The sequence below is a fragment of the Oreochromis niloticus genome, linkage group LG11 (genome assembly GCF_001858045.2).
Source record: "Oreochromis niloticus isolate F11D_XX linkage group LG11, O_niloticus_UMD_NMBU, whole genome shotgun sequence".
In the NCBI taxonomy this organism is placed as follows: Eukaryota; Metazoa; Chordata; class Actinopteri; order Cichliformes; family Cichlidae; genus Oreochromis; species Oreochromis niloticus.
In genome coordinates, this window is record NC_031976.2 from 39055046 (window position 1) to 39080427 (window position 25382).

The 25382-nt window shown below is 44.1% G+C and overlaps 1 protein-coding gene across 1 annotated transcript; it reads left to right on the forward strand.

Annotated features, from left to right (window-relative positions):
- gramd1a (GRAM domain containing 1A) lies at positions 1 to 25351 on the forward strand (the record flags this gene model as incomplete). The annotated part of the gene is made up of 19 exons (XM_019364263.2): positions 1 to 213; positions 4009 to 4029; positions 4251 to 4335; positions 5847 to 5950; positions 6111 to 6206; positions 6478 to 6558; positions 8882 to 9000; positions 10427 to 10748; positions 11816 to 11969; positions 12839 to 12985; positions 13946 to 14067; positions 15241 to 15383; positions 17333 to 17436; positions 19730 to 19957; positions 20097 to 20181; positions 20559 to 20570; positions 22901 to 23008; positions 23716 to 23836; positions 23920 to 25351. Coding segments are annotated over 19 exons (2361 nt in total), but the record flags the coding sequence as incomplete, so codon positions are not given.
- Positions 25352 to 25382: the final 31 nt, after the last annotated feature.

The following is a 25382-nucleotide window of genomic DNA, read 5'->3' on the forward strand; positions in this document are numbered from 1 at the left end:
CTCTCCACGCAGCACCCCCGGCAGCTCTCCCTCCCTGCGGCGCAGGGTCCTCGGGGAGGCAGGGCCAGTGAGAATGAGGCTGGAGGAGAGAAGAGCAGCAGCGGAGGTGGAGGAGGTGCTGGTTCGGACGGTGCGCTCCCCTCCATACCCTCTGCCTCCTCCCTCTCGTCTGCCTATCCAATCGCCTCTCGCCACTTCAGCCGCAATGCCAAGGTAAGTGAAAATATCTGCTAAGGTGAATCATAGACTGATGGACACAACAACTGTGACCTCACAAATGTTTTACCACTGCCATCTTGGTGTTTTGAAACTGGACTAACAACTTGTCATAGACACGTTGTTATGCAACAATCTTCCTTTTTTTACTCTAATAATGACCATAATTTACAAAGTGAGCTTCATATGTTATTTAATATGGACTGAAGCTACTGACATGACCTATAAAGTCATCAGGAAAGTGTTTAATGAGGTCACAGAGCAAGTGTGGAGTTGCGTCGGTTTCCCATAGACTTCTATAACCAGAGGTTTATGTGCAAATAAAGCAGTCGCCCCTTTGCTGCTCGCCACATACAGTTTTGAGGTTTGGAGGCTGTGTCCATTTTCAGTTTGCAGAAATAAAAATGTAATAAACACTTTGCATTTGCATCCAGATTTTCTGCATCGATTTCTAAAAAAAAATGGTTCTGATTAGCTTTATCTAATCAGACTAAAGTAATCGTACACAATCACCTGTACGTCATGGGTTCATTAAACACACTCGATGAAATGCAGATCAGTTCCCCCTCCTTATAAATGCAGCTAGGCTCATGGCAATTTGACGTGAGACTGTCCTTTTATAAGTCACGTATGTCAGCCTCAACCTGTCCATTCACAAATTTCAATCAAATCTTAGTAAAATTTTAGCCCTCCCGGTTGAATCTGTGCAAACGCCAACCTAAGCAGACGGGCGCGCCTTCACGTACCTGCCGGCTGAGAAACTACAGAACAGAATGTAACAATAAGGAACGTTGAAGCTGAAAGTAGAGAGTTTAAATGAAAGTGTTAGACGTGGGAGGTCACCCACGTCTTTACTGAGTGTAGCGAGAGAGCCGGGTGTCCATCTGCCATGACACCGTTTCTGTTTTCAACGAGCCAAACAGCAGCAAAGACGAGGAGTTGTAGTCAGGGAGGCTTCAGAGCGAGCCGAGCTGAAGGAGACGTGACGCTACAGCACTTTGTGTTTCTCAGTTTTACTTTCGTGGCAAACAGCTGCTGTGTGTGTTAGAGATAAACTACGTGATTTTAAAAAACATGTTAATAAACGCTGTTATAGTCAGTCTGTATGTGAAAATGCTAAATGAGACATACATTTGTGGCTAAATTTAATTTATTAAATTATACGTCTAGCCCTTAACTTGATTATCTTTGTTTGCAGTGGGGCCCATAATGAAATTGAATCTGACACCTCTGTTTAAACATGAAGGCATACAAAGTTTCCTAAAGATAAGCAGTTGTGACCCACAGCACTGTCACGGCATACTTCACACCTCGAGAAGATAGAGGATACAAAAGCATTTCTAAAGACACACAAATGTCTGCAAACAGCTTATTCAATAGTTTCACCTCAAATAACAGCAAAATAAACAATTTATTTACATCTAAACAAGTCAGACATTTTAATTTGAATAAAAGGGGAAACTAGAAGCAACTTCCTTTGGCTGTTTCTTAGAATAAAAAAGTAATCAAGTCTTTTAGAGTCCAGCTCCCAAAAGGTTTTATGAGGGACAGACTGTTCAATGAGCTTCTAGCATCTTGAACATTGGAAAAGGACCATTCATCTTCACCACATGCAGTCAGGAAGCATCCAGCAGTTTTAACTGTATGTTAGATTTTATCCACAGTCAGACACCTTTTTCTTCCACAGGACATGTCATGGAGACAGCCAGCTTCCTTTGTAATTTACTAAATTGCACATCCTTGATTCCTCTCATGACTCCTCACATCCTAGCCTCTCCCTCTAGAGTTGTGAACAAAGAGGGAGGCAGGGAAGAGATGGGGAGAGGCGGCAGGCGTTTAACAAAATGAGACTTGCTCACAGGTTTAGTTATAGCCCAGCTACAGATGTGTTTTCTCAGCCTATGACGTGCTGCTGGCATGTTTTGTATTAATGGCTACTTTTAATTAAACTTGCAACATGGTACAAAATGTCGATACATTACAAAAACAAAAAAACAAAATGCACATAAACAGTAACAGACAGAAAGTTTCATGAACTCATGCGCCCTGCTATCACAGTGTGTATATCCAGCTATGTGCCACGCCTCATTTATGCTGCAGGTAAAAACACATCCAACAAAGGGTTAACCTCCGTCTAATCCCCCGTCCTCCAGATGCATTTTAGGAACTGAGGCGTGCGTCGACATGATGTACTGATACGGTCAGAGACAGGAGGACAGAGGACACGAGGAGGCACAAGTTAGAGAAATGAGAACAGCGTGGTGGTGCTAGCACTGCTGCTCCATCACTGTCACTCGTCTCATAGCTGCAGGCCTGCTTTGATTTCAGGCTAGCAGTATTAGCAGTGTAGCATACCTTCAGTACTGTGTAAGTGAGTTTTGCACATGTTTTTGTGTTATGGGACCCTGAAATTTGGAACTGTGACTGATCATAGGTTCTCAGTCAATTAAGATCTGAGACGTTTTCTGGACATCGATCAAAAGTGTTAATTTGATGATCTCCAAGCTGCTTGGCTATCACTTTGCCTTGTGACATGGTGCTTCAGTGGAAGAAGACGACTGTCCTTCAGGATTGTGTCCCAGACGCTGATAGTTAGTCAAGTTTTATTGTCAACGCAACAATATACACTCAAGTATACAGTCAGACGAAATATCGTCCTCCTGGATCAAAGGTGCAAACTGTAAAAACAAAAACGTAAATGTACAGAAATAATATAAACTAAGAATAAGTACGACAGTATGGTATTTGAATATAAATAGAATAAGAATAGAAAAGAATGAGAATAAATAAATAAATACAATAGTACACAGAGTCAACCAGTGTAATCAGAATAGTGCAAGTATTGGAAGTGAGAGGAGTGTCATGTACAGTGTTATGTAATCCAAGAAGTGTGTGGAGGAGGAAATGATTTTTCTTTTTTTTTAATACTCAAAACTCCAGAATTACTGAACTGAGAAGAGACAGGAAATGCGCGATGGAGGTGTTGCTAAAAAGGAGCTTCTACAAGTTACTAAACTGTAGAGATTGCTTTCATAGCCTGCATTGTGAGTCAGTGTGTTCAGTAAGGTCATAAAACGTACAACTGATTGTGTGTTATGTTAGTCCGATTGTGTTTGTGTAAATTTGATTTGGATAAAGATCTGACCGCATTTCATAAGCAATCAAAGCCGAAATTCCAAAGTGCTGCAGAAGTCTCGTGATGCTCATCAGAGATTCAAATGGGCGTCTTCATGACTCTGTAAAATTTGATCCAAGTCGACGTTTAGTAACCAGTGAGGAAACTGTTTTGCTTCAATCTGGTCACTTAAATATTAACTCTGTGTTTGCCAGACTCAATCTGAGTTTGATTAAACACGCTTGTGTTACGTAATGTCAATAAAAATGGTCTTGAGTCTTCAGTGAATTCACACCATACAATAAGTGAAAGTAAATGTTTATTTGTAGCAGCTCTCACTTCAGCCATGTCAGCTCTTCCAGTGTTGACTCGTTCTTTCAGGAGACTGTAAAACGTTAGCGTGTTTGCCCTGAGTAAATTTACCTAATGGCGCACGTAGCCCGAAGGCTCTGGGTTCAGGCTCATGGCTTTGAAGGGAGCAGCCTGTTACAGCCAAGACGGTTTGTTGCAGCTGCTCAGTGACAATTACCTTTTTTTAAAATGGGGAAGTGGTGAAAGTTTGGACATCCCTTTAAAGCTGCACAACCTCAGTGTTGCATAAAACAGACTTAAAATGTTCTGTTTCTGCTGTAACGGATTTGTTTAAGTACTAAATGTTTTCCTTTTTTTCTTTGCAGAAAATGCAGAGCTGGTACAACGTAAGTACACACCCTCTTCTTCTTTAACGGCTTTTTTCAGCTTTTACTTCCAGTAGATGAAAATAGTTGACTGTAAAATTATTGGTTTAGTGTGATATTTACAGATGTGTACAGTGTTTCTTCTTCTTCTTGATTAAGCAAATGCAAGTGTTACCCAAGATGTTTACTGCTAGGATGGTTGTGAGGTAAAATACCATGTTCTGTTTTTTCTTCACCCACAGGTTCTCAGCCCCACGTACAAACAGCGGAACGAAGATTTTCGTAAAATCTTCAAGAAACTTCCTGACTCAGAGCGACTTATAGTGGGTGAGTGAAGCATGTGACAAAGTGTGCAGCACCACCAGAGCACCATGATTTTATAATCGGCCACGCCGGCCGTGAATAGTTCACTTTCTGAAAGGTTTAAATGATTCCTAGCACATAGGAATGGGAGGATGGAAGATTTAAAGACGTGTGAGTCTACAGTACAAGGAATGGTTTCCAGTTGCAACAGGTTTATGATGCTCAGCGTGGAGCTGCTGCTCAAGCTGAGGTGGTTTTAGGCATCAGAATAGAATGCGTGCTGGATGCCTCCTTGTTAAGGCGGGGCCCAGCACGTGTGTCTTAAATGGATTGGGAACATGAGCTGAAGGAGGCGGCTGGGTGGGGAGGTGGAGTAAAAGCATTGCTCCCGAGAAACATACCCAGATAAACAGCAGACGGTGGATGTATGGAGATTCTTCTTTATTCTTTTATTAAATCAGTAAAGTGCCAACAGCGCACAGGTGCTTGAGAAACGACAGTGTCTGAGGTGTGATCTGTGGTTCCACACTGGTTTCTTTTCGGAGACGCACTCGAATGCAGTCCTGCAACAGCCAGCGGCACATAGCACTGACAGTTAAAGCCCTTTTTGTAGGTTGAATGCCAGTTGGTTGAAAAGTTTGCTTGAGCAGAAAGGAAGTGACATTAGTTCACCACAAAGAGGAAGGCTGCGATTAAACCATCAAAGATCAAAAAGCTCAGTGTGAGAAGCAAAGAGGTAGGCTCCGAAGTGAAACTCGCTTTCACTTCACTACAAAGAATTTCTTTGTCTTTTATGACTTTTCTAACGACCAACAGCATGACAGACATGAAGAGCAGTTCTTCACCTCACTGATGCTGTACAAATATTTCCCAGGTGTCAGTACGCGTGCAGCACCGTGCTGGACGTTTGAGTCTTTAGCCCTTTTTCCCATTAGTACCTACTTAGATCGACTGGGTTTCCACTACAAACCAGTACTACCTAATATGTGTTCGTTGTCATAGCAACGTGTCTGCGCATCCCACAAAAAGGTGGACGTCGAGGCAAGAATATACCTGCTGCTCGGTCTGTGGCTTTTCTTCAGACTCGGGGACCACGGCGTTGGTTTTGTAGCCATTTCGCTCGTTGCTGAGATGCTCTCATGACTCATCGAGTGACGCTACTGATCAGCCAATTGGTGGCATGCAATGTGATGATGTCATATTGCTCACTTCGAACCCCGGGAGAGCAGATACTAAAGGTCACAGGACCCGGTACCTGATGGGAAAACCCTGAAAACTGTGGCGAACCGTGGCGACTCGATCCCAGTAGGTACTAATGGAAAAGGGTTTGTGAGTCTTGTTTGCTGCATCATTGGCTCCTGCTGGACCGCAGGCTGATGCCATAATGATGCCGTAGACTCTCTGTAAGAGTTTCAGTCATTTTTCTCTGCCCACCAGCACCACTGCTAAAAGCCAAGTGGTGTTTACCTGTCTGACATTCATCTGTGGCAGCGATGTCTGTTTTTTGACATTTATTTCCGTCTGTCTTTTCTCAGACTACTCCTGCGCTCTGCAGAAGGATATTCTGCTTCAGGGACGCCTTTATCTGTCAGAGAATTGGCTGTGTTTCTACAGTAACATCTTCCGCTGGGAAACCACTGTAAGCTACACTGTGTACACTGGCGCACACCTTCTGCAAACTAATTAATGTCACACCTGCAAACTGATAAGAGTGAAGTTTGCAGATCAATAAAGATGGTCTGGTCAAGATAAGAGCTGCGCACGCTGTAAAGCTTTCTCCTCTCTGCTTGTTGGTTCAGATCACCATCCTGCTGAAGGACGTTACCTCTATGACCAAGGAGAAGACTGCCAAGCTCATTCCAAATGCCATCCAGATCAGCACTGACAACGAGAAGGTCAGAGTCAAAGACGAATAATAAAAGAGACGCTTTGATTTACGAGTACATTCTGCAGCGGTTTAACCTTTGATAGTGTCAGCTGTTGATACGGTTTACTTCAAACTGTTAGAGAAGCATTATCAAACGAGCTGACTCGGCTTGATCTCCACCCACCGTGACGAGGCAAACGGAGGGAAACCATCCGTCAAACCCGCTCTCACATTTTTGTTCTCTCTCCCTCCTTTTCTTTCTCCCCTCCTTCCTGTTCCATTGATAATCACCCTCTCAGCATTTCTTCACATCTTTTGGCGCAAGAGATCGCAGCTACATGATGATTTTCCGCCTGTGGCAGAACGCACTGCTGGACAAGGTACAGCCTCCTCTCCCAGCCTCCTGCCGGTTTGTGCTGCTGAATGTTGTCACACAGCCCGTAGGTTATCATCTCAGAATAGACCAGGGTGTCAGGAAGCATGGTCGTAAATACAGGGCTGAGAGAGCAGTTTCAATTACTGTTATCTGCTGGCTTTTCTGCTCTGAGCGTCTGTGCAGAAACACAGCTTACTATTAACTCACATGGTAGAGAAAATAAGGCTACGTTCACACTGCAGGTGTTAATGCTCAATTCCGATTTTTTGATCAAATCCGATTTTTTTGTCTGCTTGTTCACACTACAAATAAAATGCGACAGCAAACGCGCTCTAGTGTGAACGCTCAAAGCGGCCCGCATGCGCAAAAGATGTCACACACAACGTGCTCTGTTTAGACCCAGACCAACAGTATCGTTTGACTGATGGCCCTTAATATAGAGACTTCGGACTTTACGTTTCCCAATTTTTGCTTTAAGTTATTTTGTTATTTACATAATAATGTAAATACATTAAAAATTATCCTTATTGCTGTTTTAGAGGAGCGGTGCTTCAAAGTATAATCTGCAGATTTCTGTCAGAATCTGCAGATTATACAGTACAAACAAAATGTTCACGTTTCTCCAACGTTGTCTTCCCAACAGTTTCACTGGATGGCCAGGAAGCGTTCGCGATGTCTTCTCGGGCGCTTCTCCGGTGCTGATAATTGGCATCTGTCTTGTGTCAGTGACTTAAAGGCGGATTTAATGCGACATGACCGTTCAAACAGCAGTCGCTTTCTAAAACATCAGATATGTATCGGATTCAGTACCACATACGAAAGTGACCCAGATCGGATTTGAAAATATCGGATTTGTGCCGTTCACACTGTCATACCATGATCGGATACGGGTCGCATAGGGTCAAAAAAATCGGATTTGATACGCTTTCGCCTGCAGTGTGAACGTAGCCTAATGGCTGGTTACTCTTTCCCTGGAAAAAAACCTAACTAATCTAGTAGATTTAGTTTAGTTTATAAAGATCAGACTTAGTTTATCGATAATGTGATTGATTAAATCAAAGCACGACTAAATACTAAAGACCGCTCACTCTCTGGACCTCTGGTTTCATGAGATGATCCAGGATGAACGGCCCTCTGAAACAAGGATGTCACATCATAAACCAGTTTACAACAAGAATGCAGCTGCTTCCACCACAGCCAGCTGCTTATTGTGCATACATGTTTCTGTTGTGGTGTAGCTGCGCTCTCAGCATCTAGTTATTGTTCGGAAACAATTCCTGTAATAAATCCTTAACGGACCAATCAGCATTCAGCAGGATATTGGGCTTTTATGCTTTGAATTAGCTTCAAGAAGAAGTTTTGTATCCATTTGAACAAATTGATACTTTTTTCTTCTTCTTATAACGGTTTAAGATAAACTAAGAAAAAGTGTGTAAATAATTTGAGCCATTTAATTTCATTGACATCCTTCATTAAAGATGCTGTCAGCTGAGTTGCCAACATACCAGTGTCTGTCAGCAGGGCCAGTATAGACTGGCACATTAAAGCACCTGCAGTGGGCATTAAAGTTGGGCTGAATATCACCGTTTTGTCATTTCTGCCCCAGAATGCTGACTACAGTTGGCTGGGAGTTCCCTTTTAGCGAATCAAACTTGATTCCACTTTGACCTTTCAGACGGCATCCTGACATCCTGATCTTAACTTGAATAGTTTTGCTTTTATTTACGCTCCTCTGGGCAGAAGAGTTTTTAGAGATTTACAGCCCTGCAGCATGTACAGGTGTTTACATATCTTTTGTTTTTTTCTTTAATTTAAGATTTCATCTTGGTATTTGCAACATGAAACAGATGGAAAAATGAAACGCTGCACGCTGGTCACACGACTGAAACTCATAAAACACAAAACTTTGAAAATGTTACAGCAAGGTGGGGAAAAAAGTGCTTTTCACTTACTGTCATTTTTCCCCTGAGGTGGGCACCAGGTGGTTCATTTATAATAACTGTGGTGTTTTCCAGTAAAACAGCAGCTGTGCTCTGAATCGGCCACATGGCACTATTTTTACCGTCGTCTCAGACGGAGTCGTAAAGTGTCCAACACGTTTGCACAATTGATTTCGATTCAAGGCTCATTGAGAATCAATAAAAAGTCTCACACTCTGTTGCACAGTGAACATCCCAGACTAATGCACGCACACTGATAGATTTTGGCTGTCACACAAATCCCACCGCCTGCAGCAGCTGTTTCTACACTTGCAGTTTGACAAGACAAAGAGCTGCAGAGTGAACCGTGCAGGAACATGTATGTTTAAGTATCTGTATTTTCTGCAGTCTCTGTCCCCCAAAGAGCTGTGGCACATCGTGCACCAGTGCTACGGCACTGAGCTGGGCCTCACGAGCGAAGATGACGACTACGTCTCCCCCACCGCTGAACACATGAACGGCCTGCTGTGAGTGTCTACATGTAACCACCTCTAGTTATAGATGTGCGAGTTATTTGAGTCTTACCCCTGTGAAAGCCGAAGACCTGCTTTTATTTTTTCCTCATGTTACATTTTTATTGTTGGGTAAAGTCCTGCACCTCAGCAGAAATGGTCTTTTTTTCGAAAACAAGACTTTCTAACACCGTGGTAGTTTGTCACATTCACGTGACTGTAGATGCTAGAGCAGGGCGATATGACCAAAAATATTTATCACGATATACATTTGAAAATTTGCGATAACGATATTACTGACGATATAATTGACACTAGACAAAATACTTTACAACTCCACAACTTTATTAGTGCAAAAAAACCCATCAATGTATTTTCACTTAAACAAGCAGCTGTTTTTTATGTGCAATAAAGTTATATAAAAATGTAACAGTGCAAATTCCTCGCTGACAGTTTAACCAAAAGGCATTTCCAGTGGAAACTGGCCGACATATCCTCAGCATAACCATGTATAATATCCACAAAACTTAAAAAGAGGTTATACACACACAATACAGTAATATTATGTTGAAGCACAGTACGTATCACTCCGCGAGGCGCCTGCGTACGATAGCCGTAATGCTCCGACAATCCATCAAGCGGTGCGGCTTCGTAGCTTAGCAAAGTCGTACTGAAACATTTGACAGATTTTTGAGCGCCGTGTACATAAAATCGTTTCGAGGTCAGTAAACACAACCAGAATTCATACATAAGGCACACGGGATTATAAGGGACACTGTCGATTTTCAGAAAAATCAAAGGATTGATTTTAAGTGTGCCGTATTTTTCCAAACAACACGGTAATAATGACGGCCCGCTAGCATGCGCTACCAAAAATAGTGCTTTGTTGTGTATCTGACGGACGAAAGCTAAACCAGTTCCACACCACTGAAGTTGCAGCATTTTTACAAACCAGTTCTGGTTCATCTGTTTCATTCAACGATCCACTTTCGCTCTTCTCATTCTGCGTCGCTGCCATGTGCGTATGTAAACAAAGGCACTGCGCATGCGCGTTTTACCCATATTCTATCGCAATATTTTTTTTGCAGCTGATCAAACACACAAACCCACACATGTGCAATAAGACTGCTATATGTGCAATTCTTCTTCTGACGAAGTTGTGTTTTTGTATTTTCCTACTCAGTTGTATATAGTATTTGTATTTCTATTTTATTCTATTGTACATAGTATTTTATTTTATTTTACTGCATTCCAGTGTTTTCTAATTTCTGCTACATAACTTTGCACTTTTGCTGTAACAAAACAAATTTCCCACCTGTGGGACTAATAAAGGCCATCTTATCTTATCTTATCTTAAGCAAACAAGAAGACTCCGGGTTGTTCTCTAACAGATGTTTTTCCCTTTCCCTCGCTGCGACCTTCCTGTCGCCCTGTTCTCCAGGCCGGGAGAGGAGTCAGGGTCGGTCACAGACCTGTTGGACCTGAGCTCAGTATCTGTTCCCTCCGCGGGCAGCTCTCCGCCTCCGCTGGTGCCGTGCAGTTTAAGCAGTCCGCCTTCAGCTGCCAGCCTCAGCGGATCCTCTCCGCCCTCCTCTGCCTCCTGTCTGCCCGTAGAGGTGCCCTCCTCGTCAGGAAGCAGACTCGGCTCCGAGCCCCTCGAATCCAGCCCACCCAGCTCACACAGCTCGCTGCCATCCACCACTCCCACCAACGCCTCTGCCTCTATCTCCGCCTCCGCCCCGGCCTCTGCTGCTGCCTCTTTTGTGAGTGTTCTGAGTGTCTGTTTCTTATACCTGGAGGGCTGGGAATGCAGAGCCAGCTGACCTTTGCTCTGAATCTTTTGAATCTGTATTTGATGAAACACACCTGCAGCTAAAGGCAGCTTATTTAAATTGAACTGCCAACACTTGATCACACTGTGAAGTTTTGGGCCCTTTTATTCCCACGTTTGATTCATTAAGATTATTTGTTCTAATTTTTCAGCTGTTTATCGAATGAACAAATCCAATCAGACACATTTATGTAACTGGATCCAGGATCTAAAAACCGATTAACGGGACCGGATTATTGCGATGTCGCAGATTAACGTGCTGGGTGTCTGTGTGTTATTAATTGGTGTCCATCCATTGAGCTGTTTTATTTTGTATTGTGCTTATTTTATCTACTGTTATCTATCCTGCTTTCAATGACTTGAATACTTGATCTTTATTCAGTTTTATTACGTTTGCTCTTGTTCTTAAGTCCTCTGTGAAGCACTTTGAGCTGCACCAGCCGGCATGAAGGTGCTATACAAATAACAGGCTAGAGGGGAGTAAACATGATGGTGATGGTTCCCAGTAGATGTGAGAATTTCTATTTTCTATTATATCAATTCTTTAGAAAAGGCAAATAATTAGTTGATTCGATGATTGTGTGCTTTACCCAAGGAAAAGAATTCCATCCACATTTATGAGAACATTCAAGAGAAAAATAATATCGAGACTGCCAGGCAAAGAATTGATGGGAAATATTTGTAGTCGTTCTGCATTCGTCTCTGTGTCCAATCAGCCAAAAGCAGCTGCTGTGCTTGTTTCCCTGCAGCAGTTATCTCGACGCTGACGGAGTGAATAAACGCAGCGCTGTGTCAACTCTGTGCCGTTTCACATTAATTGGATGGCTACGGCGGTATGCCTGCCCAGGCCACATCAGCACGAGGCCAGCCTCGCTGTGAGGCCTCTCAAGTCATATGACAATGGGGTGATCTCCCTGCAGACCCCTCTCTAACTGTCCTCCTATGTGCTCGCTTTTTTTCTCTCTCCTCTCTCTCCCCATCCCCCCTCCTCTGCATCAGACTCTGGAAGAAGGCGGAGACAGCTTGTCCGAGTCAGCCAATCACATGCTGCCCCCACCAACCGCCAGTCTGGGAAACCTCTCGTCATTGGACATCACCAACGATGAGGACCTGCCCACAGACCCCAGCAACTCGTCTGATACACAGGAAGAGAGTGAGTGTCGTTTGGGTGAAGAGGCCACAAGAAAAGAGATTTAATTTGAATGACATGCTTGGAAACTGTTAGTCGGCATTCATTTCATCTAAAAACTAGTTCTGATAACATCTTAGAGCTTTAATAAGGCTCAGAAGTAACTTTATGTAGGTGATAAATGATATTAAAGTGGTTTCCTTGCCTCTTGATCTCAGAACAATAACTCTTTGCTTTGCCGCACGTCAGCAGTGAATGCAGGTTTTGTAAACATGAACATGCAGCACTTTGTCTCACTTCAGTTAAATCTGACCTGAACCAAACTGAAAGGGGTCCCCGATCAGCTGACACACCTACAATCACCTCCAAGCTGAGCGTGTTATATGGTGCTGTAGACGTTTACTTTAAATCTATTCTGCTGATTCTTGGCTTCACATTTCTTTGTTCTTGGACTCGGCTAGAGTGGCTTTGCATGATTCACTGTTCAAAATAATCCTTATTATACTTAAACTTACACTAAGGCCCAGTTTAAGCTAATGCTTTTGTGATTGGCTGTCCCTCATGAACAGGTTTAACAGCAGGTGGGTGTGGCTTATGTGCCTGAGATGGTGATATTGATATCCTCGCTCTGTGAACTCACAATAATGGGAAAAACATCAAACTGAGTGTTCAGAGCAGTCAGATTACTTATTGAGAACATCCAAAAACTGTCTTATAAAGATGCAAAGATATAAGAAACAATCTAACCCAAAGTTACTAATGTTTGGTCGAGCTCTGCCTTTAGTGACACTGTGACGCAGCTGCTCATGAATAAAGCAAACCTCCGTGGTGGACGTAAATATTCTGTAGAAAATAAGTCGCACATGAAAACAAACTTTTCTTTGGCCCTGCAGGTGAGGTGGAGGCGTTCTGCGCTGACCTTAGCGGGCGGCTGCTCATCAACACGGCGGTCCGCATGAGCGTGGACAAACTGCACGACCTGCTCTTCTCTGCTGACACGCACTTCATCCAGCACCTCTTCTCCCAGCGACACTTCACTGGTAGGTTAAAAACACTCCTGATGACTCATTCTCTTCATTTAGGTGGATTTTCATGGTTTTTAATTACATTTTTATTAACGGGACTGAATCTGCTGCAGTCATGCAGACGCAGTTTCATCTCAGCCGTCGTGTTTAAATCGTAGTTGAAGCTCACATTTTAATTGACATTGAAGTTGAATCAGCTCAGCCATACTCTGATTCCTTCTCCTGCTGTGTAACCGTGTAGCTTTGCTGGATGATGTCATGCTCTAATGTTGCCCACAGTTAACTTCACCAACCTCCACAGTGCTTGTATGAACTTGTTGCAGGAGGTTAAGTGTGACAGAGCGAGTTTTTCCTGTTGAGACACTGACAGTTAAGCCTCGGTTTGCTGGTAGCTGTAAATAAGTTCATTCACTCTTATTGTCAGTTTGCTGATATTTGATCTGCCAGCGTCCATTTCTGTAGCTCCAATGTTTGTAATTAAAATAAAACAAATTCACCTGGAAATCTGATTTTTGGGGATGTGATTACTGCTGTGAGACTGCTGAGGCTCACCGTGTGTCCCACTGATGAGCTGCTGAAAAACCTGCTCCTCTTCTTTTTGCTGCATCACTTTTTCTGTTTGATAAACTGTCGTTCAGAGTTGCCTTTGCATTAAGTTGTTGTATATTTTAGTTTTTCTCTGTGAAGCTGAGATGAAAGTGAAGCTGTGAGGCTGATCCGGCCGCTGGCTGTCCCAGTTGGAGGCCCAGCTCGCTCAGGGACATTTTGTTGCTCTAATTGGGGCCTTCCTTTCTTCCTTTCTTTCTTTCCTTCTTTGTGTAAAGGAGTGTGCATTGACTCTCTCTCTCCTCGCTCTCGCGCTCTTTCCTTTTCATTCATAAATTCGGAGCCTCTCGTGTTCTCTTTTTTGTCCCTCTGCCATTTTCACTGAGTCTCTCGGGCCTTCTCGTTACTCTTGTTCTCCCTCCCCTTCAGACCTGTCTGTGGGTGAATGGCAGCAGGACGGCAGTAGTGGGAACACCAGCCGTGTGCTCAGCTACACCATCGCCCTCAACAACCCCCTCGGCCCCAAGACCGCCCCTGTGGTGGAGACGCAGGTCAGTCGTCAGCAAACAGCAAACTTTTTTTAGCTTCATTCTGTAGAAACTCGAGGGGAGGTTTTATTTTGTATTGATGCTTCTACTAGCTCTAATTTGAGATATGAGAGTAGATTTTAGTACTCGGTGTTATTACACTTGAATAGTTTTGAGTCAGTTTAACTTTTCATTTAATTCAGAGATGATTCTGTCTGACATATTAGCATTTGTAGCATTCTTAGCTGTTGACTCATCACTTTAACACATTTAGACGTGATTGTTCGAAACTTTAGTCGTGTTTAATATAAAAATCCACTATTTCGAGTACCTGTGCGAGTGGAAGGAGGAGGATGAAGAGCAGCCAGGTGCTGCTGATGAAACTGGACATGTTTAAAGATACTGCACAGCGTCAGATGACACCAGCACCTTGTAGCAACTGCCAGTGCTGTGCTGAAGGGGGGGATGATTTGGGCACCTTGCAGGCACCGAGTCGACCATGAGCTCATCTGTATGTTCACATGTCTGCAGTCAGATATGAGCCATGCAACAGGACAATGATCCTTGGAAAAAAAGCACCGCTGTAGCAGGACCTGAGGAGAGCTGTGCACAAGCAGCAGCTCACAAACCTCAATGAACTGAAGTTTTTCACTGGACTTTATTTTCCACACGACCGTGTAATACGAGCATAAAGGAAGCGGATTAGGTGGGGTTTAATATGATCACCGTGATCATGGTGTGATTATTAACTGCTGTGAGAGAGCAGTTTAGATTGCGAGCTCTGTTGTGATGTTGATTTCCTTTTGTCTGAAAATGATGCAGATGTCGCATCAAACATGGGAAACTTGCAGCGGCATTAGTCAACAAACCGCAGCTAGCTATAGAAGAGCTCGATAGATTTGCTGATAAATCAGAGTGGAGCTTCAGAGGGAACCACAGAGTGCATATAACGGATGCAGCCACCATGATTACTAGTGTTGGTTTGTGGGTTTGCATGTTTAAGAGGAAGCACTGACTCAGAAAAGTTTTCACATACAACTGTGAAGTTTAGGTGTTTGGGTTTTTTGTTTTTGTTGGGGGGGGGGGGGGGGGGGGGGCTCTGTGTTGGATTCATTTGCTGCCTGTTATTTTTAACATGGAGAGAAAAACATTCTGCATTGCACTAAAAATCCACCTCCACCTTCTGCCTGCTTACAGACACTGCAGAAAAGCAGCGCCCGGGGCGAGTGCTACGTGGTGGACTCGGAGGTCATCACCTCAGGCATCCCATACCAGGACTACTTCTACACCGTCCACAGATACTGCCTCACCTCCATCAACAAACACAAGAGCCGACTCAGGTTTGTGCGCTCGTGGAGGTCGCCTGGCTTGCTCTTCACGCTCACACGGTGTCACTTAGAGCCACGGCCGAGCAAACAAATGAAGAACTGAAGAAACACTCGAGTTTATTTATGCTAGATTAAAGCAGCAGCCTGCACTCTATCAGACACTGTTGGACTCGGCGCTGGTTTACTTTATGATACTATGACTGATAACATCCGCTCCGTGATTAGATAATTCAATCGAGTACACTTCACTTTATAAATTCATAACTTCCATTGCTCTAAAAGCAACGAACAAGTCACAGAATATCCAGTTTAAAATAAATAAAAGCAGTTATTAAAGGAAATAAGAGTTCAACAGAGGCATGTTTTCTCTCGGTGAAGCTCGGCATCGTCTGTCTGTCGCTGCTAGAAAAATGAGGGCATCCAAACACGACAACATGAGCTGAGCAGGTCGACAAACACGACGGCAGACGAGCAGTAGAAGAAGTCACGATTACATAAGTGGCTACAGGCTAATATTCTGTTAGCTTAGAGTGCTCGAATCGGTCCTTATTATTAAAATGCTGTTAGAATAATAAACAGCTGAATCAGCTGATGTACCAGAGACGCTGCTTAGCACGGCTAAAATGAACCACAGGACGGAGTGTGCAGTAAACCCATGGCTGAAGCCACCGTGACATCATCACCCATTGGTGTCGAACGCTGTCAGTCAGATAATCCGTTAAAGAGCTCAAAGAGGCACCGCCAGCACACACGGTGAAGCGTGAGGTCCACTTTAATGATTCAAAGCAGAGGAAAAGCTTAACGGACTCAGAAAACCTCCAAAAGTCTGAAAACACAGACGGACCGAAGCCTCGTCAGGCCAGCTGGTTTCTCCAAAGACCAAAGAAACCTGGTTTTAGTTTAGTCTTAGTACACATTTTATTTTTTTACTAAAATAATAATATTTTGTTTAATTTCTGCTCAGCCTGTGAACATGACTGTGATAGAAATATCACTCCACATGTCTGAAGGCTTGACTGTAGCATTCCCAGACTGAAGAGCATTTTTTCTGCATTTTCCACCAAAAGCAGCAGACAGTAGTTTCTCAATAGACTGTTATGCAACATGGCCTGAAGACAGCTTAGCTGAAGTAAGAGCGGTGGCTCTCGTGTTCCCAGTTATCTCCATCTCAGCCCAAATGCAGCCAAGTTCATTCTGCTTTAGGCTGCAAATACTCCTCCTGGTAGTCGCTTTCTTTCTGATTACATGAACTTGATTATGAGATGTACGTTGTTTTTACAGATGTCTTTCCCAAGAAAGTGTGTGAGAAGTTCCCACCTGGAGGGCGTTAACATTAAATATGCTCTCTGGATTCATTCATAACCAACTTTAATCATTAATATTCTGGCATACATCAACGTTTAACGTCTGTGACGTAGAGGGACAGAAACATTCACGGCTACCTGCATGTTTGGTCCATTTTCTGCCAATGCTCTTTAAAAAAATGCATTCTGGGTAAAATATCGAATCACATCACCGTGTGGGGTAGGTTGGTACTTTAAAACATATACACAAAGCCACACTTTACCGTTTAACCTGAAAACGGCATCAAAACCTTTCACCCCTATTTTAGATTTTTGACATCCTCCCGATTCAGCCTGCAGCGTCTGAGAGCTCGACTCTTTAGTCATAGTTGTACTTGCATAATTTCCTGAACTTGATGCAGTTCTTTGGAAGACTGAAACATGCTAGCTTGCTAATTTCGTGAAATGCTCTCAAACGGAAGCGTGAGTTTGAGTTATCAGATCAGACTGTAGAAAATGTTAGAGGCTCTATGTGAAGTTATGAACTGAGAAAAGTCCTGATTAACACCAAAGTGATGCAGCGCAGGTTTAACCAAACTTTTCTTCCCAGAGAATAAAAATGATGCTTAAAAATGTTGTGCATGACTTAAAAATGTTCCCTTGCTTCTCCTCTGGCAGAGTTTCCTCAGACATCTGCTACAGGAAGCAGCCGTGGAGCCTGGTGAAGGCGCTGATCGAAAAAAACACCTGGAGCGGCATCGAAGAGTACTACAAACACATGGGTGAGTCAGGGCAGCCGAGCCGCTGCGTTTAACAGAGGCCGAAGAAACAAACAGGAAATGCTTAATTTAAAAGAAAAAAGGATGCTTCCTGCTGCAGATGAGAGAGACGGAGGATTGATGCGGTTTGTAATGTGGCCGCGAGCTGTTTATCTACAAGTTCAGGTTCTTTGAGCAGAGAAAGCTTTGAGAGCTGATAACATTTGATAGTTTGCTCTGAATACAAGTTCACTGTGTTCAGCGTGGTGCAGTGTGAGACAACAGAAGCAAAATGCATTAAATGAATATTTAAATGACTCAAATGTCAACAAATCGTTAGGTAATCCATTTCGTGTAGGTGTTGTTTACCTGCTGCAGTGAGTCCACACAGCCACCTGGGGGCCTGTGATGGTACTGCAAGTAGATCACGAGCAGTCGATTAATATTCTTAAGTCTTCTTTAAAAAAAGAAAAAGGAAAATTCTGATTTCTTGGATAAAAAGTGTGACGGTGGTGCAAGGAGCAGAGATGTTTAAGATAGACGATGTGAAGAAGAGGGTGGAATGGGTGGAGAAGAGTGTCAGGAGTGATTTGTGACAGATGGCAGGAAGAGAGAAAGGGGAGGTTTGTGAGACTGCAGTGAGACTGCTGTGATGTATGGTTGGGAGACGGTGGCACTGACAGAGACAGGAGGCGGAGCTTGAGGAGAAGACTCAGGTGGTTCTGTGTTGACGTCTAAAGGCTGAAAGAAGAATAGATCGAATCATGACAGTCTGTTTTTAAATTAAAATTTTGTTTTGGAGTCATTTTATTTCAGGTTTTATAGTTTTAAATTGAAATATTTACATTTTCTAAAGAAGCTGAACTAACGAGGAAGCTTCACTAGAATTAAACCTGATCTTGATTCTGAGCTCATCCTGCAGCTCTGTTAATAACTATAAAGATCCTAATATGACAAATAAAACTGTTGATGGGGAATTAAATTAAGTGAATCATTAGAAGCTGAATGAGAAAACATAATATCACTGTAATGATATTATGATGACAGTAACTCATTTTCTGCTTGTGCGCTGAGTGGAGTGGATGTTTGGGTGGGCCTCACGCTGTCCACAGATAAACAACACAAGGGAGCAGATATAGAGAGCGTTCGAGCTCCGATCAGGGCGGAGATATCAGAGCTTACATTCTGTCACGCCGTCACACGCTCCAGCCTGTAATCACACGCAGACGTACACATTTTTCTGTACGTGTCTGGTCGCGGCCGCCTTTAGGTCTCACAGGTTTACCAGTCAGAAAGTAAGTAAGTAAGGAGCTTTCAAAGAAATCGCCTGGACTTCTGCGTGTGCACTGATACTTTATGTAAAAGACAAACTGGAGCCATTAAGTTCATTTGTATTTAAAGAAAGTCACAAAACAGACACAGGTGCTGCCAGTCTCACTTTGCAAGGATTCAAAAATGGTTTTTATTTTGGATAACATTCTTGAAACTGCATCAAATTTGAACTTTACTGCTGTCAGAATAACAAATCGCTCCGAAGACGAAGAGATGAACAACACAAATTTAGTTTGAATTCATATAAGAAAGTTTTCCCTCAGATAAGCAGGAACAGCTGCAGACGTCAGTTCAGCGCTGCTCTCCATCCCTGAGCAGCGCATTACTGTAGTTTTCCTTTAATTTGTCACGAAACACAGTGTTGGTGCTTCTGTAGAGCAACATGTAGTTCAGTTTATGGACTTGTCACAAAAGTTGAAGCTCAAAGACTGTGAAGTGTCTCTGTCACAGTATTTTAACTGCATTTCCTGTTCTTTAAAAAAGGAAATAAAAGCTGGTTGGTGCAACATCGCTGCATCTCTCTGCTTCTCCGTCGTCATGCAGGTTTGGTCAGTCCACACGAGAAGGCAATATCACACGTTGGCCAGGAAATAAAAGGGAGGATGTGATGATTTAAACTGACAGTGAGAAGATTTCCTGCTGTAAGCTGCTGAAATGCCTGAAATGAGACCAAAACAGAAAGTTTTCACACCCCACTGATGATGGTGGAACTGAGCGTAGTAAAAAAGAGGAACTCCTCTTCACACTCGACTTTAAACACATCTCTGCTAAAGATCAGGCCTCAGATGGTTTAAACTCCCTACATTTGTCACTGAAACATGGCGACATCGGGTCAAAGACCGGGTGATCAGCACTCAGCTGCTGACTCCTGGTTGGCCGGACTCGCGCTCTTTCGGGCGTGTTGTGACACCTCATGGAGCGAGGTATTTTGCCTCCAGTCTTCCGTTCTGGGTTTTAAATCTCTTCTCTTAAATCTCTCACGCAGAGAGCGAGGTGTGCAAGCTGGAGACACTCCTGCAGACTGAGGTTACCGTGGTGACCACAGGCGAAGCGGTGGGCGCCGATGCTGCCAAGACCCCGCCAGCCCTGCGACGCAGGAAACGCACGTGCTCGCGGCGGCAGGGTGAGAGGGAGCGAGATAGGGAAGGAGGAGTCGGTGCCGGAGACCGAGGGGACAGAGGAGTGGGAGAGGAGAGGGACACGAGAGAAGCCGGTAAGTCCGCCCGGATACAGACGCCCCCAGCGAATCCTGCCTGTGTGCAGTAGCGCCCTCTGGTGGTTGTTTGGTGTTCCAGCCGTCCAACACAACGTCACTGATTCAGTAACAAAGTGTACACTGTTGTGTCCTTTAGGCTCTCAGTTTATGAAGCTGGGGGAGCGATCACGCGGCGGCGGGCACAACAGCATATCCACCATCCTCCTCATCGTCAGCTTCATGTAAGTGTTTGTGGAGTCGGCTGTGTGGGTGGATTGCATCTGTGGATGAGCGCCCCTCTCTGTCCGTCCAGCATGTTAGGTCTTATTTAATCAGCAGCAGCGGAGACAGAGTTGTATGAGGAGGGGTTGTACTGTTGCACAGCGGCGTCAGGACCGGTGCACATGAGAGCACCTGTGCTTTCTATACTGTGAGCTGATCTCATCCCTGCTTTGATTGTATGTCTCTGATTAAACTCGCTCGCTGCTGCTCAGTGCACTGCTGAATGTTGCTCATTCAGACACTTTGGAAATCAATCCTTCTGCTTACTAACGGCCTCACGATGCCTTTCTTGCTATTTCTCTTTTTCCCTCCTTTCTGCATTACTTCTTGTGCGTAGGATCTGTATCAGGTTCGTATGAGAGGCTTTAAACGTTACACCACTGGCTGTTTAAATATGACCTCTGAGCACAAACGTACAGGAAAAATCCACCGTTCAGGCTAAACGTGAAGCTTTGTCAACTTCAAATGAAATGTGATGAATGAGGTTCATTTCTCTTCGGTATAAAAGCACAGTTGCTGATTATTTTAAGCTGCTCTCATGAACGTACGATTATCTGTCCCCAAAGGAGGAGGATTATTTAAACGAGGATTCATAACCAGATTTTAAGTCATATAAACAAAAGATGAAATCTGTCTGAAGAAACTGGACACCACATGTTTGTACAGAGTCTCATTTATTTATGTTAGATCAGTTTTGGGTCCTTTTAGCCTTTGTTGGATAGAGACGGTGTAGAGACAGAGCCGCTGAGCTAAACCGACGGCCTCAAGTCTGATTTATTTGTAAAATGAGAAGTTTTAAACTGAACAAGGTCGATGCAACAAAGTTACAAAATTAGAATCAATCAAATAATTGTTTGTTAGAAGTTTTTAATCAAAGCCTCCTGGTCATACCTCCTCAGCATGTTTGACATACATGTACAGGGAGTGCAGAATTATTAGGCAAGTTGTATTTTTGAGGAATAATTTTATTATTGAACAACAACCATGTTCTCAATGAACCCAAAAAACTCATTAATATCAAAGCTGAATGTTTTTGGAAGTAGTTTTTAGTTTGTTTTTAGTTTTAGCTATTTTAGGGGGATATCTGTGTGTGCAGGTGACTATTACTGTGCATAATTATTAGGCAACTTAACAAAAAACAAATATATACCCCTTTCAATTATTTATTTTTACCAGTGAAACCAATATAACATCTCCACATTCACAAATATACATTTCTGACATTCAGAAACAAAACAAAAACAAATCAGCGACCAATATAGCCACCTTTCTTTGCAAGGACACTCAAAAGCCTGCCATCCATGGATTCTGTCAGTGTTTTGATCTGTTCACCATCAACATTGCGTGCAGCAGCAACCACAGCCTCCCAGACACTGTTCAGAGAGGTGTACTGTTTTCCCTCCTTGTAAATCTCACATTTGATGATGGACCACAGGTTCTCAATGGGGTTCAGATCAGGTGAACAAGGAGGCCATGTCATTAGTTTTTCTTCTTTTATACCCTTTCTTGCCAGCCACGCTGTGGAGTACTTGGACGCGTGTGATGGAGCATTGTCCTGCATGAAAATCATGTTTTTCTTGAAGGATGCAGACTTCTTCCTGTACCACTGCTTGAAGAAGGTGTCTTCCAGAAACTGGCAGTAGGACTGGGAGTTGAGCTTGACTCCATCCTCAACCCGAAAAGGCCCCACAAGCTCATCTTTGATGATACCAGCCCAAACCAGTACTCCACCTCCACCTTGCTGGCGTCTGAGTGGGACTGGAGCTCTCTGCCCTTTACCAATCCAGCCACGGGCCCATCCATCTGGCCCATCAAGACTCACTCTCATTTCATCAGTCCATAAAACCTTAGAAAAATCAGTCTTGAGATATTTCTTGGCCCAGTCTTGACGTTTCAGCTTGTGTGTCTTGTTCAGTGGTGGTCGTCTTTCAGCCTTTCTTACCTTGGCCATGTCTCTGAGTATTGCACACCTTGTGCTTTTGGGCACTCCAGTGATGTTGCAGCTCTGAAATATGGCCAAACTGGTGGCAAGTGGCATCTTGGCAGCTGCACGCTTGACTTTTCTGAGCCTGTCAAGTCCTTCTTTTGACCCATTTTGCCAAAGGAAAGGAAGTTGCCTAATAATTATGCACACCTGATATAGGGTGTTGATGTCATTAGACCACACCCCTTCTCATTACAGAGATGCACATCACCTAATATGCTTAATTGGTAGTAGGCTTTCGAGCCTATACAGCTTGGAGTAAGACAACATGCATGAAGAGGATGATGTGGACAAAATACTCATTTGCCTAATAATTCTGCACTCCCTGTATATGTGGTGCAGTGAGACCAGCTTAAAGGCCACAGCATGCCGTCTGTGTCGTTTGTATCATGGCTGGGATGAATTCTCGTTAAAGGTTTCCAGCAGGAGAGAAACTGGTTCTTAAATGTTTTTAAAAAATCATTTAAAACATGAAAAAAAGCCTTAAAATCAGCCTGTGTGTGTTAGCTGACGGTGGATTCTTCCTGTAACAGCACAGACTCGAACAAACCCACAAATATTTGTGTGTGTTCTTTTGTTCCGTTGGTTTTTCGACCTTCCTGCTGTCCGTGTGGTTCAGTGTGAAACATTTTCAGCGTTTGTGGTTGGCGGTCAGTGACTCTGACCTCTGTGCGCTCTCTGTCTGTCCCCGTCAGTCTGGTGGTGCTGGTGGCGCTCAACATGCTGCTGTTCTACAAGCTGTACGCTCTGGAAAGAGCCGCACATACACTGGAGACGTGGCACTCCTACTCTGTTGCTGACAGGTAAAACTCACCGCCCAGTTTTCCTTAACCACACACACACACACACACACACACACACACACACACACACACACCGCTCTCTGCGTTCCTCTGGGAAGGCAGAGGCGTGGTGATAATTGGTGCTTGGTATGATTTGCTCCTGTGGGGGACCACAGCTGTTACTGCATAGCAACAGATCAGAACAAAATGTTTTAAAGGGGATAAAATCAGTAAAAATGAGGATCATTTAAATAATAATAATAATCAAAAAATCTATTTCACACAACACGAATCAAACAGCAAAAACAAAACTGGCTTTCAGCGGGAAGGAAGTCCCGTTTTGTCTCATTCTCTGTGACACAGGGACTATTTTCTTTCTACCGTCTCCATCCGCCAGTTACAGAAGTGTGCCGCGAGCTAACGTTACAGGTGGACGTCACTGATGTTTCCATCCTGTGAGGAGCGAAAGCTTTAATTCTCGGGTTTGTGTGGCCGCCTCCTGCACACTGTGACACGCTCGGTTTGGTTGGGAGAAAATAGTTCCTCCATGAAACTGCTCACGGCCGGATTTGTGGATAATTTTAATAACCTGCTCAGTTTTTCAAACATGTTTCGGTGCTTTGGGCAGCACACAGGATGATGATTCACTCTGTATTGTTGACTCTGGGTTAAAGAGCTCTTCTTCTTCCTCCTCTTGTTTCTCCTCTTCCTCCTCCTCGCCCCCTCAGTCCTTTGCCTCAGACTGCTGGGGAGTGGGCTCAGGTCCTGCAGCTGCAGAGGCAGTTTCATCAGGCCCAGCTCAGCAAGTGGCAGCAGATCCTACAGTCCTCCGTCTCGCTGCTCGACCAGGTTGGCGTCCCTTCTCAGTTTGCGTTGGCGGCTGGCTTCAGCTCATAGATTATAACCCAGCGTGTCCCTCTCTCTGTCTCCAGATGAAGCAGTCTTTAGAGAAGCTCCACCAGGGCATCGTGGTCCCAGAGGTCAAGCAGGACCCCCCTCCTGACACGGAGTCCCTGACCGAGGCCTGAAGCTCGCCTGCTCCGACTGCCCCCCCTCCCAACCTCTGAACCCGCAGAGATTCGGATCGTTTCCCACTCGAACCCCGGTGAGAGAGGACGGCGCTCAGAACTCTCCTCACCCGACTGACTTGAAACAGCGACGTTCGCCTCGAGTGAACTCAGACTGGAAGCTTTCAGGACCACAGCAATAATTTCCCTGCAGCTGCAAGTCGACTGTGTGTGAGTGTGTGTGTGTGTGAGAGTGTGTGAGACGAGGCCACAGGTGGGCCCGTTCAGACCACACGGTCGGCTGCAATCTCCTTTAATTCAGACCTCGACTATCACAGACCAAACTTCCTCTTCTGACCTGCAACATTTTAGAGGTTCAGCGATTCAGGAAAGCGGGAGCGTCGATCGACTCTCAGAGGACGAGAAAAAAGAGAGGACGAGGAACACGCTCCCACTTCTCCCGGGCTCCATCAGGGTTTTATGTCTTTTTCAAACTTGGTGCGTCCGACTGTTTCCTGGACCATGACAGTATTTATTGTTGCCGCTGACTGTCCCGTCCTGCTCTGAAGAAGTCATGTGATGCCTGTTTCCTGCTCTGATTTGCTGTTTTGTGTGTGGGCCAAGAGGGGCTCCACGAGAACGATCACTGGCCCCAGCAATAATAGTGATTCATGTTCTGAATGTTTCAAGCAGAGTAGTACATAGATACATATATATATATATATAATGGTAATAATGAACCGTGTGTGTGTGTGTGTGTGTGTGTGTGTGTGTGGGCAGCAGAGGACATTTGGAGATGAGAGACGGGCGTTCGTGTTAGTTTGTTTTTGAAGATTTCTCTTTCATGTTGGGTTCAGGTGGAAACTCTGAGGTCTCATCAGTGACGGAGCGACTCCTGTGAGGACCAAGCAGACCTCTGAGGGTCCCGGAGAAGAAAAAAGGGAATTTTTCTGGCAGTATTGTTTTTCTGTGTGTGTGTTTGTACGATTCATCTTCTTTTTATTCAGTTTTCATCTTCCGACTTTGATTTTTGTCGCCATTCGTCCTCCCCGCTCACTGGACCTGAAAACATTTCACCCACCCGAGAGCTTCCTCTCTGGTTTTCTTTCCTGCTCTTCCTCACGCTCTCCTTCTCTTTCTCTCTCCATTTCGTTTTGGAAAACGGCGTCTGCTGAAGCATGCGGGCCCTGCTGTGCACGGCCATCCGTGGATAACAAAAGGATGTACTATTTATTAAAGGAGGGAGAGAGGGATGAGGAGCAGAGATGGGAATGTACTGTAAAGATGTGATTGTACATCACGCCATGGAGAGAAATGAAAAGCTCTAAACACGCAACAACGCCTCGCTTTTCTTTGAGTCTGTGTTTGTCTCCTTTGGCTTAATCCAT